The sequence below is a fragment of the Pseudophryne corroboree genome, unplaced genomic scaffold, assembly GCF_028390025.1.
Source record: "Pseudophryne corroboree isolate aPseCor3 unplaced genomic scaffold, aPseCor3.hap2 scaffold_783, whole genome shotgun sequence".
Classification (NCBI taxonomy): domain Eukaryota; kingdom Metazoa; phylum Chordata; class Amphibia; order Anura; family Myobatrachidae; genus Pseudophryne; species Pseudophryne corroboree.
The window spans coordinates 55276-77810 of NW_026970362.1; the positions used below are offsets into that span (position 1 = coordinate 55276).

At 55.8% G+C, this 22535-nt stretch overlaps 1 protein-coding gene across 3 annotated transcripts in view; it reads right to left on the minus strand.

The window, feature by feature from the left end:
• Positions 1–7217: 7217 nt before the first annotated feature.
• SYT11 (synaptotagmin 11) overlaps positions 7218–22535 on the minus strand; it is a 100805-nt gene continuing 85487 nt past the window's right edge. For all 3 annotated transcript variants that reach the window (XM_063954892.1, XM_063954891.1, XM_063954890.1), the window contains exon 4: positions 7218–12564. In XM_063954892.1, the coding sequence (XP_063810962.1) occupies positions 12254–12564 (311 nt within the window). In that variant the 3' untranslated portion in view covers positions 7218–12253. The remainder of the gene's footprint in view (positions 12565–22535) is intronic.

Consider the following 22535-nt stretch of genomic DNA (forward strand, 5'->3'; position numbering starts at 1 on the left):
AGCACTTACATGTCAGAAGCCAGGGCAGGAAGCCTGCTGTATAATGCTCAGTACCCCGCCATCCTGCTATTATCCCAGCACTTACATGTCCTGAGCCAGGGCAGGAAGCCTGCTGTATAATGCTCAGTACTCTGTTATCCTGCTATTATCCCAGCACTTACATGTCAGCAGCCAGGGCAGGAAACCTGCTGTATAACGCTCAGTACTCCGCCATCCTGCTATTATCCCAGCACTTACATGTCAGCAGCCAGGGCAGGAAGCCTGCTGTATAATGCTCAGTACCCCGCCATCCTGCTATTATCCCAGCACTTACATGTCCTGAGCCAGGGCAGGAAGCCTGCTGTATAATGCTCAGTACCCATCCATCCTGCTATTACCCCAGCACTTACATGTCAGAAGCCAGGGCAGGAAGCCTGCTGTATAATGCTCAGTACCCCGCCATCCTGCTATTATCCCAGCACTTACATGTCCTGAGCCAGGGCAGGAAGCCTGCTGTATAATGCTCAGTACCCCGCCATCCTGCTGTTATCCCAGCACTTACATGTCCTGAGCCAGGGCAGGAAGCCTGCTGTATAATGCTCAGTACCCCGCCATCCTGCTATTATCCCAGACTTATATTTCAGCAGCCAGGGCAGGAAGCCTGCTGTATAACGGTCAGTACCCCGCCATCCGATTATCCCAGCACTTACATGTCAGCAGCCAGGGCAGGAAGCCTGCTGTATAATGCTCAGTACCCTGCCATCCTGCTATTATCCCAGCACTTACATGTCAGCAGCCAGGGCAGGAAGCCTGCTGTATAACGCTCAGTACCCCGCCTTCCTGCTGTTATCCCAGCACTTACATGTCCTGAGCCAGGGCAGGAAGCCTGCTGTATAATGCTCAGTACCCCGCCATCCTGCTATTCCAGCACTTACATGTCAGCAGCCAGAGCAGTAAGCCTGCTGTATAACGCTCAGTACCCCGCCATCCGATTATCCCAGCACTTACATGTCAGCAGCCAGGGCAGGAAGCCTGCTGTATAATGCTCAGTACCCCGCCATCCTGCTATTATCCCAGCACTTACATGTCCTGAGCCAGGGCAGGAAGCCTGCTGTATAACGCTCAGTACCACGCCTTCCTGCTGTTATCCCAGCACTTACATGTCCTGAGCCAGGGCAGGAAGCCTGCTGTATAATGCTCAGTACCCCGCCATCCTGCTATTCCAGCACTTACATGTCAGCAGCCAGAGCAGTAAGCCTGCTGTATAACGCTCAGTACCCCGCCATCCGATTATCCCAGCACTTACATGTCAGCAGCCAGGGCAGGAAGCCTGCTGTATAATGCTCAGTACCCCGCCATCCTGCTATTATCCCAGCACTTACATGTCGGCAGCCAGGGCAGGAAGCCTGCTGTATAATGCTCAGTACCCCGCCATCCTGCTATTATCCCAGCACTTACATGTCGGCAGCCAGGGCAGGAAGCCTGCTGTATAACGCTCAGTACCCCGCCATCCTGCTATTATCCCAGCACTTACATGTCAGCAGCCAGGGCAGGAAGCCTGCTGTATAACGCTCAGTACCCCGCCATCCTGCTATTATCCCAGCACTTACATGTCAGCAGCCAGGGCAGGAAGCCTGCTGTATAACGCTCAGTACCCCGACATCCTGCTGTTATCCCAGCACTTACATGTCAGCAGCCAGGGCAGGAAGCCTGCTGTATAACGCTCAGTACTCCGCCATCCTGCTATTATCCCAGCACTTACATGTCAGCAGGCAGGGCAGGAAGCCTGCTGTTTAACGCTCAGTACCCCCCCATCCTGCTATTATCCCAGCACTTACATGTCAGCAGCCAGGGCAGGAAGCCTGCTGTATAATGCTCAGTACTCCGCCATCCTGCTATTATCCCAGCACTTACATGTCAGCAGCCAAGGCAGGAAGCCTGCTGTATAATGCTCAGTACTCCGCCATCCTGCTATTATCCCAGCACTTACATGGCAGCAGCCAGGGTAGGAAGCCTGCTGTATAATGCTCAGTACCCCGCCATCCTGCTATTATCCCAGCAATTACATGTCAGCAGCCAGGGCAGGAAGCCTGCTGTATAACGCTCAGTACTCCGCCATCCTGCTATTATCCCAGCACTTACATGTCAGCAGGCAGGGCAGGAAGCCTGCTGTTTAACGCTCAGTACCCCACCATCCTGCTATTATCCCAGCACTTACATGTCAGCAGCCAGGGCAGGAAGCCTGCTGTATAATGCTCAGTACTCCGCCATCCTGCTATTATCCCAGCACTTACATGGCAGCAGCCAGGGTAGGAAGCCTGCTGTATAATGCTCAGTACCCCGCCATCCTGCTATTATCCCAGCAATTACATGTCAGCAGCCAGGGCAGGAAGCCTGCTGTATAACGCTCAGTACTCCGCCATCCTATTATCCCAGCACTTATATGTCAGCAGCCAGGGCAGGAAGCCTGCTGTATAATGCTCAGTACCCCGCCATCCTGCTATTATCCCAGCACTTACATGTCAGCAGCCAGGGCAGGAAGCCTGCTGTATAATGCTCAGTATCCCGCCATCCTGCTGTTATCCCAGCACTTACATGTCAACAGCCAGGGCAGGAAGCCTGCTGTATAATGCTCAGTACTCCGCCATCCTGCTGTTATCCCAGCACTTACATGTCAGCAGCCAGAGCAGTAAGCCTGCTGTATAACGCTCAGTACCCCACCATCCTGCTATTATCCCAGCACTTACATGTCCTGAGCCAGGGCAGGAAGCCTGCTGTATAATGCTCAGTACTCCGCCATCCTGCTATTATCCCAGCACTTACATGTCAGCAGCCAGGGCAGGAAGCCTGCTGTATAATGCTCAGTACTCTGCCATCTTGCTATTATCCCAGCACTTACATGTCAGCAGCCAGGGCAGGAAGCCTGCTGTATAATGCGCAGTACCCCACCATCCTGCTGTTATCCCAGCACTTACATGTCAGCAGCCAGGGCAGGAAGCCTGCTGTATAATGCTCAGTACCCCGCCATCCTGCTATTATCCCAGCACTTACATGTCAGCAGCCAGGGTAGGAAGCCTGCTGTATAACGCTCAGTACTCCGCCATCCTGCTATTATCCCAGCACTTACATGTCAGCAGCCAGGGTAGGAAGCCTGCTGTATAACGCTCAGTACTCCGCCATCCTGCTATTATCCCAGCACTTACATATCAGCAGCCAGGGCAGGAAGCCTGCTGTATAATGCTCAGTACTCCGCCATCCTGCTATTATCCCAGCACTTACATGTCAGCAGCCAGGGCAGGAAGCCTGCTGTATAACGCTCAGTAGTCTGCCATCTTGCTATTGTCAAAGTCAGAAAAATATCACGATGCACACTGCCATATTTGCACCTCACACAGGTCTGCGCTGCGCATGCGTGCGCTCTCCCGTGCGTGCGCATACTCGCTGTTGCGGGCACCCGCGGGCGCGCGGTATGTGCATTTACGGTAGAGTTCATATGTTCGTAGCGTGCGACTCAATCGTTACATATTTTCACTATATAATGTATTTTGTAGATCATGGTCCCTTTGATAGATTCTGAAAGTTTGGTTAATATAGAATGTTCATGAACAGAGAAATCCCTCTTTGTTTGATACGAAGGGTCAGACAGGAGTAATACAGTGGTGTTTAGTATCCATCGGAAGAGTATTTAATTAGCAATATTCCGGTGTTGGTTTGAAGCGGATTAATCGCTCGTGCGAATAATTATGGACATAAGAAGTTTATGTCCATTTACTATTATTTGCACTTAATTATCCATGCGGCGGGAAACCTAGTTTCCCACCCACCTGAGCAGTTGGAAATCGTCACAGCCCACCTGTATGAATCAACCTATGACCTTTTGTTATAATGCGAGGAGGAATTCCTGTGTCCAATGAACAATGAGATTGTAGGGACCATTGAATTGTATTGTGTGTGGGGCATAAATAGACAAGCCGATCACATCCAGCTCTCACTCTTCAACGGTTCTCATTGCTGATAATCGGGTGCTGGATGTCCAGAAGCGCATGCGATCGTTCCCTTTGTGCGTAAGTTTTCTCGGCAATCATATTGTCTTTCTTGTTATTATGGGCCATATCTCTCTCTCTCTCTCTTCTCTTTCTCTCGTATTCTCTTAAACGTAATAGTATTGTATTATATTTCCTGTGTAGTTACCTGGTTAGGTAGTCTATGTTATATTGTAGTGTATGACTTGTATTGTATTAATTCTTTTGCAAGTATAACATTCATAATATATATATATTAGGCGTTGGACCCTAAGCACGGTATCTGTGTATTTCTTATAGTGTTAAGTATTCTCAGAGCGTCGGTGACGCTCAAACAGCTTTTAAGTTAATAAGGTTACACTGTGTTGCATCTACACCCTATCTCTACACTAAGGTTTTACAGCATATTACATTGTTTATGGTTTAGATATAAAGGTTTAACATTGTGAGCGTCTGCGCCGCTCGTGATCTCCTCGTGGTCTCGAGCGTCCGCTACGCTGATAGCGTAGGATTACGGTAGACGCTCACCTATAAGTGTGCCCGATACCAACAGCGTATTCTCGTGAGCGTCTGTATTGCTCGAGCAGCCCGCTCCCGATACAGCGTCCGTTACGCTATAGTGAACCATTACGTTAGTCGGCAGCCAATAGCGTGCCTGCCTGTAATCTCTTGGCCGTGAGCGAACGTGACGCTTCAGCGTCTCGACCACGGCTAAGCGATTGCTACGCAACGAGCGTACCCTTACGGTACTCCATACGTAAATAGCGTACAGTGTTCTTAGACCTCATAAAGGGTTTTATATAAGATAAATATTTAGCTTTATCACTATTATCCCAGCACTTACATGTCAGCAGCCAGGGCAGGAAGCCTGCTGTATAACGCTCAGTACCTCGCCATCCTGCTATTATCCCAGCACTTACATGTCAGCAGCCAGGGCAGGAAGCCTGCTGTATAATGCTCAGTACCCCACCATCCTGCTATTATCCCAGCACTTACATGTCAGCAGCCAGGGCAGGAAGACTGCTGTATAATGCTCAGTACTCCGCCATCCTGCTATTATCCCAGCACTTACATGTCAGCAGCCAGGGCAGGAAGCCTGCTGTATAATGCTCAGTACTCCGCCATCCTGCTATTATCCCAGCACTTACATGTCAGCAGCCAGGGCAGGAAGACTGCTGTATAATGCTCAGTACCCCACCATCCTATTATCCCAGCACTTACATGTCAGCAGACAGGGCAGGAAGACTGCTGTATAACGCTCAGTACTCCGCCATCCTATTATCGCAGCACTTACATCTCAGCAGCCAGGGCAGGAAGCCTGCTGTATAATGCTCAGTACCCCGCCATCCTGCTATTATCCCAGCACTTACATGTCAGCAGCCAGGACAGGAAGCCTGCTGCATAATGCTCAGTACTCCGCCATCCTGCTATTATCCCAGCACTTACATGTCAGCAGCCAGGGCAGGAAGCCTGCTGTATAATGCTCAGTAACCCACCATCCTGCTGTTATCCCAGCACTTACATGTCAGCAGCCAGGGCAGGAAGCCTGCTGTATAATGCTCAGTACCCCGCCATCCTGCTATTATCCCAGCACTTACATATCAGCAGCCAGGACAGGAAGCCTGCTGTATAATGCTCAGTACTCCGCCATCCTGCTATTATCCCAGCATTTACATATCAGCAGCCAGGGCAGGAAGCCTGCTGTATAATGCTCAGTACTCCGCCATCTTGCTATTATCCCAGCACTTACATGTCAGCAGCCAGGGCGGGAAGCCTGCTGTATAATGCTCAGTACTCCGCCATCCTGCTATTATCCCAGCACTTACATGTCAGCAGCCAGGGCAGGAAGCCTGCTGTATAATGCTCAGTACTCCGCCATCCTGCTATTATCCCAGCACTTACATGTCAGCAGCCAGGACAGGAAGCCTGCTGCATAATGCTCAGTACTCCGCCATCCTGCTATTATCCCAGCACTTACATATCAGCAGCCAGGACAGGAAGCCTGCTGTATAATGCTCAGTACTCCGCCATCCTGCTATTATCCCAGCACTTACATGTCAGCAGCCAGGGCAGGAAGCCTGCTGTATAATGCTCAGTACTCCACCATCTTGCTATTATCCCAGCACTTACATGTCAGCAGCCAGGGCGGGAAGCCTGCTGTATAACGCTCAGTACTCCGCCATCCTGCTATTATCCCAGCACTTACATGTCAGCAGCCAGAGCAGGAAGCCTGCTGCATAATGCTCAGTACTCCACCATCTTGCTATTATCCCAGCACTTACATGTCAGCAGCCAGGACAGGAAGCCTGCTGCATAATGCTCAGTACCCCGCCATCCTGCTATTATCCCAGCACTTACATGTCAGCAGCCAGGACAGGAAGCCTGCTGCATAATGCTCAGTACCCCGCCATCCTGCTATTATCCCAGCACTTACATGTCAGCAGCCAGGACAGGAAGCCTGCTGTATAATGCTCAGTACCCCGCCATCCTGCTGTTATCCCAGCACTTACATGTCAGCAGCCAGGACAGGAAGCCTGCTGTATAATGCTCAGTACCCCGCCATCCTGCTGTTATCCCAGCACTTACATGTCAGCAGCCAGGACAGGAAGCCTGCTGTATAATGCTCAGTACCCCGCCATCCTGCTGTTATCCCAGCACTTACATGTCAGCAGCCAGGACAGGAAGCCTGCTGCATAATGCTCAGTACTCCACCATCCTGCTATTATCCCAGCACTTACATGTCAGCAGACAGGACAGGAAGCCTGCTGCATAATGCTCAGTACTCCACCATCTTGCTATTATCCCAGCACTTACATGTCAGCAGCCAGGACAGGAAGCCTGCTGTATAATGCTCAGTACTCCGCCATCCTGCTATTATCCCAGCACTTACATGTCAGCAGACAGGACAGGAAGCCTGCTGTATAACGCTCAGTACTCCGCCATCCTGCTATTATCCCAGCACTTACATGTCAGCAGACAGGGCAGGAAGCCTGCTGTATAATGCTCAGTACTCTGCCCACTCCCCCCCCCCTCCCCCTTTATAATGCTCCCAATATAACGCTCACTTGTCATCAGGTCATTTCTTATTATCTAACTCCACCATATGTCACCCTCCTATATTCTGTACTATCCAAGTGCATGACGCCTGTGTGGCACTGAGTGCTACTCACTCTGCGCTAAAGACAGCAGCTCCAGGACAAATCACATCACACATCATTTAAGTGAATCAATCTTTATTTGTGTGTTAACAAATCCAAGATAGAAGATAGCGTTACAGAGTATTAAGTAAGCGCAGAGCTGTATGCAGGAGCACACACCGTGTATATCACTAGTGAGGACACAAGGTGAGGGGAACGGACAGCGCAAGGTCAGCTACACGATCACCAGACCTCACATGGGGAGAAGAGAGAAACCTCACATGGGATACTAGCTTACACCAAGCACTGGAGGACGGTCTCCTCCGCATTACGCCCCAGACTGGAATCATTCATGGCTTCACAATGGACAAGGAGAGAGGAGGCCGGGGGGAACTGTATCAGATCACATGTCAGTGACATCCCTATTGTCCTGCCATAACGCCGCACATCCAGCAGATCTATGAGCCTTATGCAAGAGTATAGGGGAAGGTCCGAGCCTTATACCAGGGAACTGTAGAGGTGATCTGGGCCTCATGCCAGGGTATAGTGGGGTCTGGGCCTTATACCAGGGTATAGTGGGGTCTGGGCCTCATGCCAGGGTATAGTGGGGTCTGAGCCTTATACCAGGGTATAGTGGGGTCTGAGCCTTATACCAGGGTACAGTGGGGTCTGAGCCTTATACCAAGGTATTATGGGGTCTAAGCCTTATACTAGGGTACAGGGGGGTCTGAGCCTTATACCAGGGTATAGTGGGGTCTGGGCCTTATACCAGGGTATAGTGGTGTCTGAGCCTTATACCAAGGTATTATGGGGTCTAAGCCTTATACTAGGGTACAGGGGGGTCTGAGCCTTATACCAGGGTATAGTGGGGTCTGGGACTTATACCAGGGTACAGTGGGGTCTGAGCCTTATACCAGGGTACAGTGGGGTCTGAGCCTTATACCAAGGTATTATGGGGTCTAAGCCTTATACTAGGGTACAGGGGGGTCTGAGCCTTATACCAGGGTATAGTGGGGTCTGGGCCTTATACCAGGGTATAGTGGGGTCTGGGCCTTATACCAGGGTACTGGGGGGTCTGGGCCTTATACCAGGGTACTGGGGGGTCTGGGCCTTATACCAGGGTACTGGGGGGTCTGGGCCTTATACCAGGGTACTGGGGGGTCTGGGCCTTACACCAGGGTACTGGGGGGTCTGGGCCTTATACCAGGGTACTGGGGGGTCTGGGCCTTATACCAGGGTATTGTGGGGTCTGAGCCTTATACCAGGGTACGGGGGGATCTGGGCCTTATACCAGGGTACTGGGGGGTCTGAGCCTTATACCAGGGTACTGGGGGGTCTGAGCCTTATACCAGGGTACGGGAGGGTCTGAGCCTTATACCAGGGTATGGGGGGATCTGGGCCTTATACCAGGGTATAGTGGAGTCGGAGCCTTATGCTATAGTACAGGGGAGATCTGAGCCTTATACCATGGAAAGGGGGGGGGGGGGGGGTCTGAGCCTTATACCACGGTATAGTGGTGGTCTGAGACTTATACCAGGGTATAGCAGTGTCTGCGACTTATACCAGGGTATAGCGGTGTCTGAGCGAGCCTTATACCAGGGTATAGCGGTGTCTGAGCCTTATACCAGGGTATAGCGGTGTCTGAGCCTTATACCTGGGTATAGCGGTGTCTGAGCCTTATACCAAGGTATAGCGGTGTCTGAGCCTTATACCAGGGTATAGCAGTGTCTGAGACTTATACCAGGGAACAGGGGAAGGGGAGATTTCTCCCTTACACCATGGTACACTGGTAAATGAGCCATATAGCAGGGTACAGGTGGAATGCAGCATTATACCAGGGCACGGGCAGAATGGATCCTTCTACCAGGGTACAGGGGGATCTGAGCCTTATACCAGGGTTTGGGGGGAGGGGTGTCAGAGCCATATACTAGAGTATGGGGGGGTGGCGGAGCCCTACACCAGGATATATTGGGGGGAGTTTGCAGAGCTTTATACCAGGGTATGGGCGGGGGTTGAGAATCTTGTACCAGGATATGGGAGCCTCATACCAGGATATGGGGGGGGGGGGGGGGGTTGCAGAGCCTTATACCAGGGTATGGGTGTGTGTTGCAGAGCCTTATACCAGGATATGGCGGGGATGGAGCTTTAGACCAGGGTGTGTGTGTGTGTGGGGGGGGAATGGAGCTCTAGACCAGGGTACGGGGGTTATGGAGCTCTAGACCAGGGTATGGGGGAGGGATGTAGCTCTAGACCAGGGTATGGGGGGGGGGTGAAGTTCTAGACCAGGGTATGGGGCGGGGTGGAGCTCTAGACCAGGGTATGGGGCGGGGTGGAGCTCTAGACCAGGGTATGGGGGGCGGGGGAGCGCTAGACCAGGGTACGGGGGTGATGGAGCGCTAGACCAGGGTACGGGGGTGATGGAGCACTAGACCAGGGTATGGAGCTCTAGACCAGGGTATGGGGGGGGGAGGGGGTGGAGTTTTAGACCAGGGTATGGGGGAGGGATGGAGCTCTAGACCAGGGTATGGAGCTCTAGACCAGGTTATGGGGGGATGGAGCTCTAGACCAGGATATGGGGGGATGGAGCTCTAGACCAGGGTATGGGGGAGATGGAGCTCTAGCCCAGGGTATGGGGGAGATGGAGCTCTAGCCCAGGGTATGGGGCGGAGTGGAGCTCTAGACCAGGGTATGGGTCGGGGTGGAGCTCTAGACCAGGGTATGGGTCGGGGTGGAGCTCTAGACCAGGGTATGGGGCGGGGTGGAGCTCTAGACCAGGGTATGGGGCGGGGTGGAGCTCTAGACCAGGGTATGGGGCGGGGTGGAGCTCTAGACCAGGGTATGGGGGGGGAGCGCTAGACAAGGGTATGGGGGTGATGGAGCACTAGACAAGGGTATGGAGCTCTAGACCAGGGTATGGGGGGGGGGGGGGGGGGGGGGGTGAAGTTCTAGACCAGGGTATGGTGGAGGGATGTAGCTCTAGAGCAGGGTATGGGGGGGGGGGGGTGAAGTTCTAGACCAGGGTATGGGGTGGGGTGGAGCTCTAGACCAGGGTATGGGGGGGGAGCGCTAGACCAGGGTACGGGGGTGATGGAGCACTAGACCAGGGTATGGAGCTCTAGACCAGGGTATGGGGGGGGGGGGGGGTGGAGTTTTAGACCAGGGTATGGGGCAGGGATGGAGCTCTAGACCAGGGTATGGAGCTCTAGACCAGGTTATGGGGGGATGGAGCTCTAGACCAGGATATGGGGGGGATGGAGCTCAAGACCAGGATATGGGGCTCTAGACCAGGGTATAGGGGGGGATGGAGCTCTAGACCAGGGTATGGGGGGCATGGAGCTCTATACAAGGGTACAGAGATAGAAGAGCATATCTCCATACCACAGGGGGTCAGAGATGAATAATAGAGACGAGAAGAGAGACATTCTTGGGTAAGTGCACACTGACACTTCAGGAGACAAGAGAGAGGACATGAGTGCAGAGTGACATGAGCTGAGAGTAGAGAGAGAGAGAGACCGCAGAGATAGAGCGCTCAGGTTACAGGGAGACAGCCATATGCAGGTACAGAGACTGCGGAGGAAAGTGCGCAGTGATGTCATGTGTGGATCGGGGATGATCCCATGATCTCCTCTCATGGCCAGTGTCAGGGTACAAGTACAGCCACCTCCTACCAGAGTGATCCTCAAATACTCAATGACTACTACACAACCGATCACGGATCACTCTCATGTGCGACACAACTGGGCTGGGCCTGCTTCATGGGTATGTATGGACAGACTGATCAGCCAATCACAACACTGCTTCAGGTGTAGAAACGCGTTATATGATCGAGGCACAGAGCGGCAGAGCTGTGGGTGGATCCACTAGACTACAAGTAAATGTGCAACTATCACATGGCACTAAACACAGGCTCCCGGCATTTCCAGGGCAGCAAGTGTGTCCCAGAAAAAGAAACAAAAAACACCTTTGAGTGAGAAGCGAAACGCGTGGGTTCTGATCACAATGCATAGGGCTCACGTGTCTGATTGCTAAGTGTGTGTGGAGAGGATATTTACTACAGCACTCTCCTCTATAAGATCAGTCATGTGACACGGCTGGGATGGCCCTGTTTCAGGAGTACATACGGAGAGACGAGACAATGAGGGAATTACAACGCGTTTCAGGTATGGCTCTTGTATGTAGGGATCAGACATCTGTGGTTTCTGCTAATTATCCATAGCTAGAGGCTCCCCTTCAGGCTGGCACGGTGATAGGGCGACTTGTGACAGTGTAGGGATGAGAAAGCCCATACCTGTGTGACACTCTACCTCCAGAGACCCAACTCTATCCAGGCCTCAGGTCACCCTGGTGGCAGCGGAGGTGAGGGACTTACCACCTGACCCCAGATATAATCTCACAACACAACATAAACGGGTGTTACACAGAGACAGAGGTGCGGGCAGAAGCCTCATAAAACCACTGGGCTGGGTATCAATGGGGAAGGGTCAGAATAGGACTATGAAGGCGATCTCAGAGGAGCAGAAAGAAACCAGAAGAACTTGTAATTATATATGTTTGACACAGAGCCCAAGAGCTTACATTCCCGACCGCAAGAGCGGAAGTGCCCGGCGTACGATCATCTCCCATCGTATGACAACACACAGTCAGACATAGTTCTATTACCCTGCTGGACACGTTCCAGGGATCGCCACACACTAGACCAGGATGGTCCTGCTGTGATGGACCTCCACCACCAGAGACTGGGGATGTGGACTTACATGCACAGGGCTTCCAGAGAGACAAACAGCATCTGCCTGAGGCATGCAAACAAAAGATTATAGTTTGTATATGAATACACAGAATTAGAGCGGTATTCTCTGGTGGGGTTCGTTAGTAAATGTTACAGTGTCCTGCAAAACATCGCAAGAACCTAATGCCTAGGAAAGAAAAGATCTGATCTACCACTACAACGAGGTTTACTCCCCAGTGAGAACGCTACACAAATGTGCCTCAGTCACTGGAGGGGTAAACAGGATTACACAAAGATGCCATTCTGGTTCCAGCACACCCTTATGCCACCGCTATCACCTGCGTTACCCGTCACCCTGCTAAACTGCCCATACTGATAAGCCGCAGCCGCTAGTACTCGGTCAGGCTGTGCCACTTGGCTATCAGCTTCCTGGGGTTATCACAGACCTCTCGCCAATGTTCAATGCCGTTGGCGGTGACGCTGTGTGCACCTAGGATGAGACGGCCCACCACCTGGTTCTTGGTGGTGCGATCAAAGTCGATGACAAGGAACTCAATGCTGATGTCGGGCAGCAGGTCTGTAGGTATGTCGTAGATGAAGGACTCATTGAAGACGGGGCTCAGAGTGCACTTTTTCACATGAGTCTTCTTCTTTGCAATCCGCTTCCGACCATAATAGACATTCACCTTGACGTATGGATCTATGGTGGAGAAATAACACTCCCACATTAAACTATCCAAAATCTTCTGTATTTATGGTAAAGAAAATAATGAACAAAATATCTGAAACAGTTGTCGGGGAAAAATACCCTCACAGCACACAGAGAAGCGACACATTCTGCAGACGTGCGATACAGAGACAGAGGAGAGGCAGGAGGATGTGGTTAGGAGGACAGGAGAAAAGTCAGATACAGATGTGAGATACAGAGACAGGGGAGTGGCAGGAGGATGTGGTTAGGAGGACAGGAGAAGAGTCAGATACAGATGTGAGATACAGAGACAGAGGCAGGAGGATATGGTTAGGAGGACAGGAGAAGAGTCAGATACAGATGTGAGATACAGAGACTGAGGAGAGGCAGGAGGATGTGGTTAGGAGGACAGGAGAAGAGTCAGATACAGATGTGAGATACAGAGACAGAGGAGAGGCAGGAGGATATGGTTAGGAGGACAGGAGAAGAGTCAGATACAGATGTGAGATACAGAGACAGAGGAGAGGCAGGAGGATGCGGTTAGGAGGACAGTAGAATAGTCAGATACAAATGTGAGATACAGAGACAGAGGAGAGGCAGGAGGATGCGGTTAGGAGGACAGTAGAAGAGTCAGATACAAATGTGAGATACAGAGACAGAGGAGAGGCAGGAGGATGCGGTTAGGAGGACAGTAGAAGAGTCAGATACAGATGTGAGATACAGAGACAGAGGAGAGGCAGGAGGATGTGGTTAGGAGGACAGGAGAAGAGTCAGATACAGACGTGAGATACAGAGACAGAGGCGAGGCAGGAGGATATGGTTAGGAGGACAGGAGAAGAGTCAGATACAGACGTGAGATACAGAGACAGAGGAGTGGCAGGAGGATGTGGTTAGGAGGACAGGGGAAGAGGCAGATACAGACGTGAGATACAAAGACAGAGGAGAGGCAGGAGGATGTGGTTAGGAGGACAGGAGAAGAGTCAGATACAGATGTGAGATACAGAGACAGAGGAGAGGCAGGAGGATGTGGTTAGGAGGACAGGAGAAGAGTCAGATACAGATGTGAGATACAGAGACAGAGACAGAGGAGAGGCAGGAGGATGTGGTTAGGACGACAGGAGAAGAGTCAGATACAGATGTGAGATACAGAGACAGGGGAGAGGCAGGAGGATGTGGTTAGGAGGACAGGAGAAAAGTGAGATACAGAGACAGAGGAGGGGCAGGAGGATGTGGTTAGGAGGACAGGAGAAGAGTCAGATACAGATGTGAGATACAGAGACAGAGGAGAGGCAGGAGGATGTGGTTAGGAGGACAGGAGAAGAGTCAGATACAGATGTGAGATACAGAGACAGAGGAGAGGCAGGAGGATGTGGTTAGGAGGACAGGAGAAGAGTCAGATATAGATGTGAGATACAGAGACAGAGGAGAGGCAGGAGGATGTGGTTAGGAGGACAGGAGAAGAGTCAGATACAGATGTGAGATACAGAGACAGAGGAGAGGCAGGAGGATGTGGTTAGGAGGACAGGAGAAGAGTCCGATACAGATGTGAGATACAGAGACAGAGGAGAGGCAGGAGGATATGGTTAGGAGGACAGGAGAAGAGTCAGATACAGATGTGAGATACAGAGACAGGGGAGAGGCAGGAGGATGTGGTTAGGAGGACAGTAGAAGAGTCAGATACAGATGTGAGACACAGAGACAGAGGAGGGGCAGGAGGATGTGGTTAGGAGGACAGGAGAAGAGTCAGATACAGATGTGAGATACAGAGACAGAGGAGAGGCAGGAGGATGTGGTTAGGAGGACAGGAGAAGAGTCAGATACAGATGTGAGATACAGAGACAGAGGAGAGGCAGGAGGATGTGGTTAGGAGGACAGGAGAAGAGTCAGATACAGATGTGAGATACAGAGACAGAGGAGAGGCAGGAGGATGTGGTTAGGAGGACAGGAGAAGAGTCAGATACAGATGTGAGATACAGAGACAGAGGAGAGGCAGGAGGATGTGGTTAGGAGGACAGGAGAAGAGTCACATACAGATGTGAGATACAGAGACAGAGGAGAGGCAGGAGGATGTGGTTAGGAGGACAGGAGAAGAGTCAGATACAGATGTGAGATACAAAGACAGAGGAGAGGCAGGAGGATGTGGTTAGGAGGACAGGAGAAGAGTCAGATACAGATGTGAGATACAGAGACAGAGGAGAGGCAGGAGGATGTGGTTAGGAGGACAGGAGAAGAGTCAGATACAGATGTGAGATACAGAGACAGAGGAGAGGCAGGAGGATGTGGTTAGGAGGACAGGAGAAGAGTCAGATACAGATGTGAGATACAGAGACAGAGGAGAGGCAGGAGGATGTGGTTAGGAGGACAGGAGAAGAGTCAGATACAGATGTGAGATACAGAGACAGAGGAGAGGCAGGAGGATGTGGTTAGGAGGACAGGAGAAGAGTCAGATACAGATGTGAGATACAGAGACAGAGGAGAGGCAGGAGGATGTGGTTAGGAGGACAGGAGAAGAGTCAGATACAGATGTGAGATACAGAGACAGAGGAGAGGCAGGAGGATGTGGTTAGGAGGACAGGAGAAGAGTCAGATACAGATGTGAGATACAGAGACAGAGGAGAGGCAGGAGGATGTGGTTAGGAGGACAGGAGAAGAGTCAGATACAGATGTGAGATACAGAGACAGAGGAGAGGCAGGAGGATGTGGTTAGGAGGACAGGAGAAGAGTCAGATACAGATGTGAGATACAGAGACAGAGGAGAGGCAGGAGGATGTGGTTAGGAGGACAGGAGAAGAGTCAGATACAGATGTGAGATACAGAGACAGAGGAGAGGCAGGAGGATGTGGTTAGGAGGACAGGAGAAGAGTCAGATACAGATGTGAGATACAGAGACAGAGGAGAGGCAGGAGGATATGGTTAGGAGGACAGGAGAAGAGTCAGATACAGATGTGAGATACAGAGACAGAGGAGAGGCAGGAGGATGTGGTTAGGAGGACAGGAGAAGAGTCAGATACAGATGTGAGATACAGAGACAGAGGAGAGGCAGGAGGATGTGGTTAGGAGGACAGGAGAAGAGTCAGATACAGATGTAAGATACAGAGACAGAGGAGAGGCAGGAGGATATGGTTAGGAGGACAGGAGAAGAGTCAGATACAGACGTGCAGGATGGAGAGCGGTAGGAGCCTGGGGCAGGTGGAGTGAGGGAAGGCAGGACAGAGAGCGGCAGGACCCAGGGCAAGGGGAGTCAGGGAAGGCAGGATGGAGAGCAGTAGGACCCGGGGCTGGGGCAGTGAGGGAAGGCAGGATGGAGGGCGGTAGGAGCCTGGGGCAGGTGGAGTGAAAGAAGGCAGGATGGAGAGCGGTAGGAGCCGGGGAAGGGGGAGTGAGAGAAGGCAGGATGGAGAGCGGTAGGACCCAAGGCAGGGGGAGTGAGGGAAGGCAGGATGGAGGGTGGTAGGACCCGGGGCAGGTGGAGTGAGGGAAGGCAGGATGGAGGGCAGTAGGAACCGGGGCAGGGGAGTGAGGGAAGGCAGGATGGAGAGCGGTAGGAGCCTGGGGTAGTGAGGGAAGGCAGGATGGAGAGCGGTAGGAGCCTGGGGCAGTGAGGGAAGGCAGGATAGAGAGCGGTAGGAGCCTGGGGCAGGTGGCGTGAGGGAAGGCAGGATGGAGAGCGGAAGGAGCCTGGGGCAGGTGCAGTGAGGGAAGGCAGGATGGAGAGCGGTAGGAGCCTGGGGCAGGGGGAGTGAAGAAAGGCAGGATGGAGAGCGGTAGAAGCCTGGGGCAGGGTGAGTGAGGGAAGGCAGGATGGAGAGCGGTAGAAGCCTGGGGCAGGGGGAGTGAGGGAAGGCAGGATGGAGAGCGGTAGAAGCCTGGGGCAGGGGGAGTGAGGGACGGCAGGATGGAGAGCGGAAGAAGCCAGGGGCAGGGGGAGTGAGGAAAGGCAGGATGGAGAGCGGTAGGAGCCGGGGCAGGGGGTGTGAGGGAAGGCAGGATGGAGAGCGGTAGAAGCCTGGGGCAGTGAGGGAAGGCAAGATGGAGAGCGGTAGAAGCCTGGGGCAGGGGGAGTGAGGGACGGCAGGATGGAGAGCGGTAGAAGCCTGGGGCAGGGGGAGTGAGGGACGGCAGGATGGAGAGCGGTAGAAGCATGGGGCAGGGGGAGTGAGGAAAGGCAGGATGGAGAGCGGTAGGAGCCGGGGTAGGGGGTGTGAGGGAAGGCAGGATGGAGAGCGGTAGAAGCCTGGGGCAGTGAGGGAAGGCAAGATGGAGAGCGGTAGAAGCCTGGGGCAGGGTGAGTGAGGGAAGGCAGGATGGAGAGCGGTAGAAGCCTGGGGCAGGGGGAGTGAGGGACGGCAGGATGGAGAGCGGTATAAGCCTGGGGCAGGGGGAGTGAGGAAAGGCAGGATGGAGAGCGGTAGGAGCCGGGGAAGGGGGAGTGAGGGAAGGGGGAGTGAGGGAAGGCAGGATGGAGAGCGGTAGAAGCCTGGGGCAGGGGGAGTGAGGAAAGGCAGGATGGAGAGCGGTAGGAGCCGGGGCAGGGGCAGTGAGGGAAGGCAGGATGGAGAGCGGTAGGAGCCGGGGCAGGGGCAGTGAGGGAAGGCAGGATGGAGAGCGGTAGGAGCCGGGGCAGGGGGAGTGAGGGAAGGCAGGATGGAGAGTGGTAGAAGCCAGGGGCAGTGAGGGAAGGCAGGATGGAGAGCGGTAGAAGCCTGGGGCAGTGAGGGAAGGCAGGATGGAGAGCGGTAGAAGCCTGGGGCAGGGGGAGTGAGGGACGGCAGGATGGAGAGCGGTAGAAGCCTGGGGCAGGGGGAGTGAGGAAAGGCAGGATGGAGAGCGGTAGGAGCCGGGGCAGGGGGAGTGAGGGAAGGCAGGATGGAGAGCGGTAGAAGCCTGGGGCAGGGGGAGTGAGGGAAGGCAGGATGGAGAGCGGTAGAAGCCTGGGGCAGGGGGAGTGAGGGAAGGCAGGATGGAGAGCGGTAAAAGCCTGGGGCAGGGGGAGTGAGGGACGGCAGGATGGAGAGCGGTAGAAGCCTGGGGCAGGGGGAGTGAGGGAAGGCAGGATGGAGAGCGTTAGAAGCCTGGGGCAGGGTGAGTGAGGGAAGGCAGGATGGAGAGCGGTAGAAGCCTGGGGCAGGGGGAGTGAGGGAAGGCAGGATGGAGAGCGTTAGAAGCCTGGGGCAGGGTGAGTGAGGGAAGGCAGGATGGAGAGCGGTAGAAGCCTGGGGCAGGGGGAGTGAGGGAAGGCAGGATGGAGAGCGGTAGAAGCCTGGGGCAGGGGGAGTGAGGGACGGCAGGATGGAGAGCGGAAGAAGCCAGGGGCAGGGGGAGTGAGGAAAGGCAGGATGGAGAGCGGTAGGAGCCGGGGCAGGGGGTGTGAGGGAAGGCAGGATGGAGAGCGGTAGAAGCCTGGGGCAGTGAGGGAAGGCAAGATGGAGAGCGGTAGAAGCCTGGGGCAGGGTGAGTGAGGGAAGGCAGGATGGAGAGCGGTAGAAGCCTGGGGCAGGGGGAGTGAGGGAAGGCAGGATGGAGAGCGGTAGAAGCCTGGGGCAGGGGGAGTGAGGGACGGCAGGATGGAGAGCGGTAGAAGCCTGGGGCAGGGGGAGTGAGGGAAGGCAGGATGGAGAGCGGTAGAAGCCTGGGGCAGGGTGAGTGAGGGAAGGCAGGATGGAGAGCGGTAGAAGCCTGGGGCAGGGGGAGTGAGGGAAGGCAGGATGGAGAGCGGTAGAAGCCTGGGGCAGGGGGAGTGAGGGAAGGCAGGATGGAGAGCGGTAGAAGCCTGGGGCAGGGGGAGTGAGGGACGGCAGGATGGAGAGCGGTAGAAGCCTGGGGCAGGGGGAGTGAGGGAAGGCAGGATGGAGAGCGGTAGAAGCCTGGGGCAAGGGTGAGTGAGGGAAGGCAGGATGGAGAGCGGTAGAAGCCTGGGGCAGGGGGAGTGAGGGAAGGCAGGATGGAGAGCGGTAGAAGCCTGGGGCAGGGGGAGTGAGGGACGGCAGGATGGAGAGCGGAAGAAGCCAGGGGCAGGGGGAGTGAGGAAAGGCAGGATGGAGAGCGGTAGGAGCCGGGGCAGGGGGTGTGAGGGAAGGCAGGATGGAGAGCGGTAGAAGCCTGGGGCAGTGAGGGAAGGCAAGATGGAGAGCGGTAGAAGCCTGGGGCAGGGGGAGTGAGGGACGGCAGGATGGAGAGCGGTAGAAGCCTGGGGCAGTGAGGGAAGGCAAGATGGAGAGCGGTAGAAGCCTGGGGCAGGGTGAGTGAGGGAAGGCAGGATGGAGAGCGGTAGAAGCCTGGGGCAGGGGGAGTGAGGGAAGGCAGGATGGAGAGCGGTAGAAGCCTGGGGCAGGGGGAGTGAGGGACGGCAGGATGGAGAGCGGTATAAGCCTGGGGCAGGGGGAGTGAGGAAAGGCAGGATGGAGAGCGGTAGGAGCCGGGGAAGGGGGAGTGAGGGAAGGCAGGATGGAGAGCGGTAGAAGCCTGGGGCAGGGGGAGTGAGGGAAGGCAGGATGGAGAGCGGTAGAAGCCTGGGGCAGGGGGAGTGAGGGAAGGCAGGATGGAGAGCGGTAGAAGCCTGGGGCAGGGTGAGTGAGGGAAGGCAGGATGGAGAGCGGTAGAAGCCTGGGGCAGGGGGAGTGAGGGAAGGCAGGATGGAGAGCGGTAGAAGCCTGGGGCAGGGGGAGTGAGGGACGGCAGGATGGAGAGCGGAAGAAGCCAGGGGCAGGGGGAGTGAGGGAAGGCAGGATGGAGAGCGGTAGAAGCCTGGGGCAGTGAGGGAAGGCAAGATGGAGAGCGGTAGAAGCCTGGGGCAGGGGGAGTGAGGGACGGCAGGATGGAGAGCGGTAGAAGCCTGGGGCAGGGGGAGTGAGGGACGGCAGGTTGGAGAGCAGTAGAAGCCTGGGGCAGGGGGAGTGAGGAAAGGCAGGATGGAGAGCGGTAGGAGCCGGGGCAGGGGGTGTGAGGGAAGGCAGGATGGAGAGCGGTAGAAGCCTGGGGCAGTGAGGGAAGGCAAGATGGAGAGCGGTAGAAGCCTGGGGCAGGGTGAGTGAGGGAAGGCAGGATGGAGAGCGGTAGAAGCCTGGGGCAGGGGGAGTGAGGGACGGCAGGATGGAGAGCGGTATAAGCCTGGGGCAGGGGGAGTGAGGAAAGGCAGGATGGAGAGCGGTAGGAGCCGGGGCAGGGGCAGTGAGGGAAGGCAGGATGGAGAGCGGTAGGAGCCGGGGTAGGGGCAGTGAGGGAAGGCAGGATGGAGAGCGGTAGAAGCCTGGGGCAGGGGGAGTTAGGGACGGCAGGATGGAGAGCGGTAGAAGCCTGGGGCAGGGGGAGTGAGGGAAGGCAGGATGGAGAGCGGTAGAAGCCTGGGGCAGGGTGAGTGAGGGAAGGCAGGATGGAGAGCGGTAGAAACCTGGGGCAGGGGGAGTGAGGGAAGGCAGGATGGAGAGCGGTAGAAGCCTGGGGCAGGGGGAGTGAGGGACGGCAGGATGGAGAGCGGAAGAAGCCAGGGGCAGGGGGAGTGAGGGAAGGCAGGATGGAGAGCGGTAGAAGCCTGGGGCAGTGAGGGAAGGCAAGATGGAGAGCGGTAGAAGCCTGGGGCAGGGGGAGTGAGGGACGGCAGGATGGAGAGCGGTAGAAGCCTGGGGCAGGGGGAGTGAGGGAAGGCAGGATGGAGAGTGGTAGAAGCCAGGGGCAGTGAGGGAAGGCAGGATGGAGAGCGGTAGAAGCCTGGGGCAGTGAGGGAAGGCAGGATGGAAAGCGGTAGAAGCCTGGGGCAGGGGGAGTGAGGGACGGCAGGATGGAGAGCGGTAGAAGCCTGGGGCAGGGGGAGTGAGGAAAGGCAGGATGGAGAGCGGTAGGAGCCGGGGCAGGGGGAGTGAGGGAAGGCAGGATGGAGAGCGGTAGAAGCCTGGGGCAGGGTGAGTGAGGGAAGGCAGGATGGAGAGCGGTAGAAGCCTGGGGCAGGGGGAGTGAGGGAAGGCAGGATGGAGAGCGGTAGAAGCCTGGGGCAGGGGGAGTGAGAGACGGCAGGATGGAGAGCGGTAGAAGCCTGGGGCAGGGGGAGTGAGGGAAGGCAGGATGGAGAGCGGTAGAAGCCTGGGGCAGGGGCAGTGAGGAAAGGCAGGATGGAGAGCGGTAGAAGGCAGGGGCAGTGAGGAAAGGCAGGATGGAGAGCGGTAGAAGCCTGGGGCAGGGGGAGTGAGGAAAGGCAGGATGGAGAGCGGTAGGAGCCGGGGCAGGGGGTGTGAGGGAAGGCAGGATGGAGAGCGGTAGAAGCCTGGGGCAGTGAGGGAAGGCAAGATGGAGAGCGGTAGAAGCCTGGGGCAGGGGGAGTGAGGGACGGCAGGATGGAGAGTGGTAGAAGCCCTTGGGCAGGGGGAGTGAGAGACGGCAGGATGGAGAGCGGTAGAAGCCTGGGGCAGGGGGAGTGAGGGACGGCAGGATGGAGAGCGGTAGAAGCCTGGGGCAGGGGGAGTGAGGGACGGCAGGATGGAGAGCGGTAGAAGCCTGGGGCAGGGGGAGTGAGAGAAAGCAGGATGGAGAGCGGAAGAAGCCAGGGGCAGGGGGAGTGAGGAAAGGCAGGATGGAGAGCGGTAGAAGCCTGGGGCAGGGGGAGTGAGGGAAGGCAGGATGGAGAGCGGTAGAAGGCAGGGGGAGTGAGAGACGGCAGGATGGAGAGCGGAAGAAGCCAGGGGCAGTGAGGGAAGGCAGGATGGAGAGCGGTAGAAGCCTGGGGCAGTGAGGGAAGGCAGGATGGAGAGCGGTAGAAGCCTGGGGCAGGGGGAGTGAGGGACGGCAGGATGGAGAGCGGTAGAAGCCTGGGGCAGGGGGAGTGAGGGACGGCAGGATGGAGAGCGGAAGAAGGCAGGGGGAGTGAGGAAAGGCAGGATGGAGAGCGGTAGAAGCCTGGGGCAGGGGGAGTGAGGGACGGCAGGATGGAGAGCGGAAGAAGCCTGGGGCAGGGGGAGTGAGGGAAGGCAGGATGGAGAGCGGTAGAAGCCTGGGGCAGGGGGAGTGAGGGACGGCAGGATGGAGAGCGGAAGAAGCCAGGGGCAGGGGGAGTGAGGAAAGGCAGGATGGAGAGCGGTAGGAGCCGGGGCAGGGGGTGTGAGGGAAGGCAGGATGGAGAGCGGTAGAAGCCTGGGGCAGTGAGGGAAGGCAAGATGGAGAGCGGTAGAAGCCTGGGGCAGGGGGAGTGAGGGACGGCAGGATGGAGAGCGGTAGAAGCCTGGGGCAGTGAGGGAAGGCAAGATGGAGAGCGGTAGAAGCCTGGGGCAGGGTGAGTGAGGGAAGGCAGGATGGAGAGCGGTAGAAGCCTGGGGCAGGGGGAGTGAGGGAAGGCAGGATGGAGAGCGGTAGAAGCCTGGGGCAGGGGGAGTGAGGGACGGCAGGATGGAGAGCGGTATAAGCCTGGGGCAGGGGGAGTGAGGAAAGGCAGGATGGAGAGCGGTAGGAGCCGGGGAAGGGGGAGTGAGGGAAGGCAGGATGGAGAGCGGTAGAAGCCTGGGGCAGGGGGAGTGAGGGAAGGCAGGATGGAGAGCGGTAGAAGCCTGGGGCAGGGGGAGTGAGGGAAGGCAGGATGGAGAGCGGTAGAAGCCTGGGGCAGGGTGAGTGAGGGAAGGCAGGATGGAGAGCGGTAGAAGCCTGGGGCAGGGGGAGTGAGGGAAGGCAGGATGGAGAGCGGTAGAAGCCTGGGGCAGGGGGAGTGAGGGACGGCAGGATGGAGAGCGGAAGAAGCCAGGGGCAGGGGGAGTGAGGGAAGGCAGGATGGAGAGCGGTAGAAGCCTGGGGCAGTGAGGGAAGGCAAGATGGAGAGCGGTAGAAGCCTGGGGCAGGGGGAGTGAGGGACGGCAGGATGGAGAGCGGTAGAAGCCTGGGGCAGGGGGAGTGAGGGACGGCAGGTTGGAGAGCAGTAGAAGCCTGGGGCAGGGGGAGTGAGGAAAGGCAGGATGGAGAGCGGTAGGAGCCGGGGCAGGGGGTGTGAGGGAAGGCAGGATGGAGAGCGG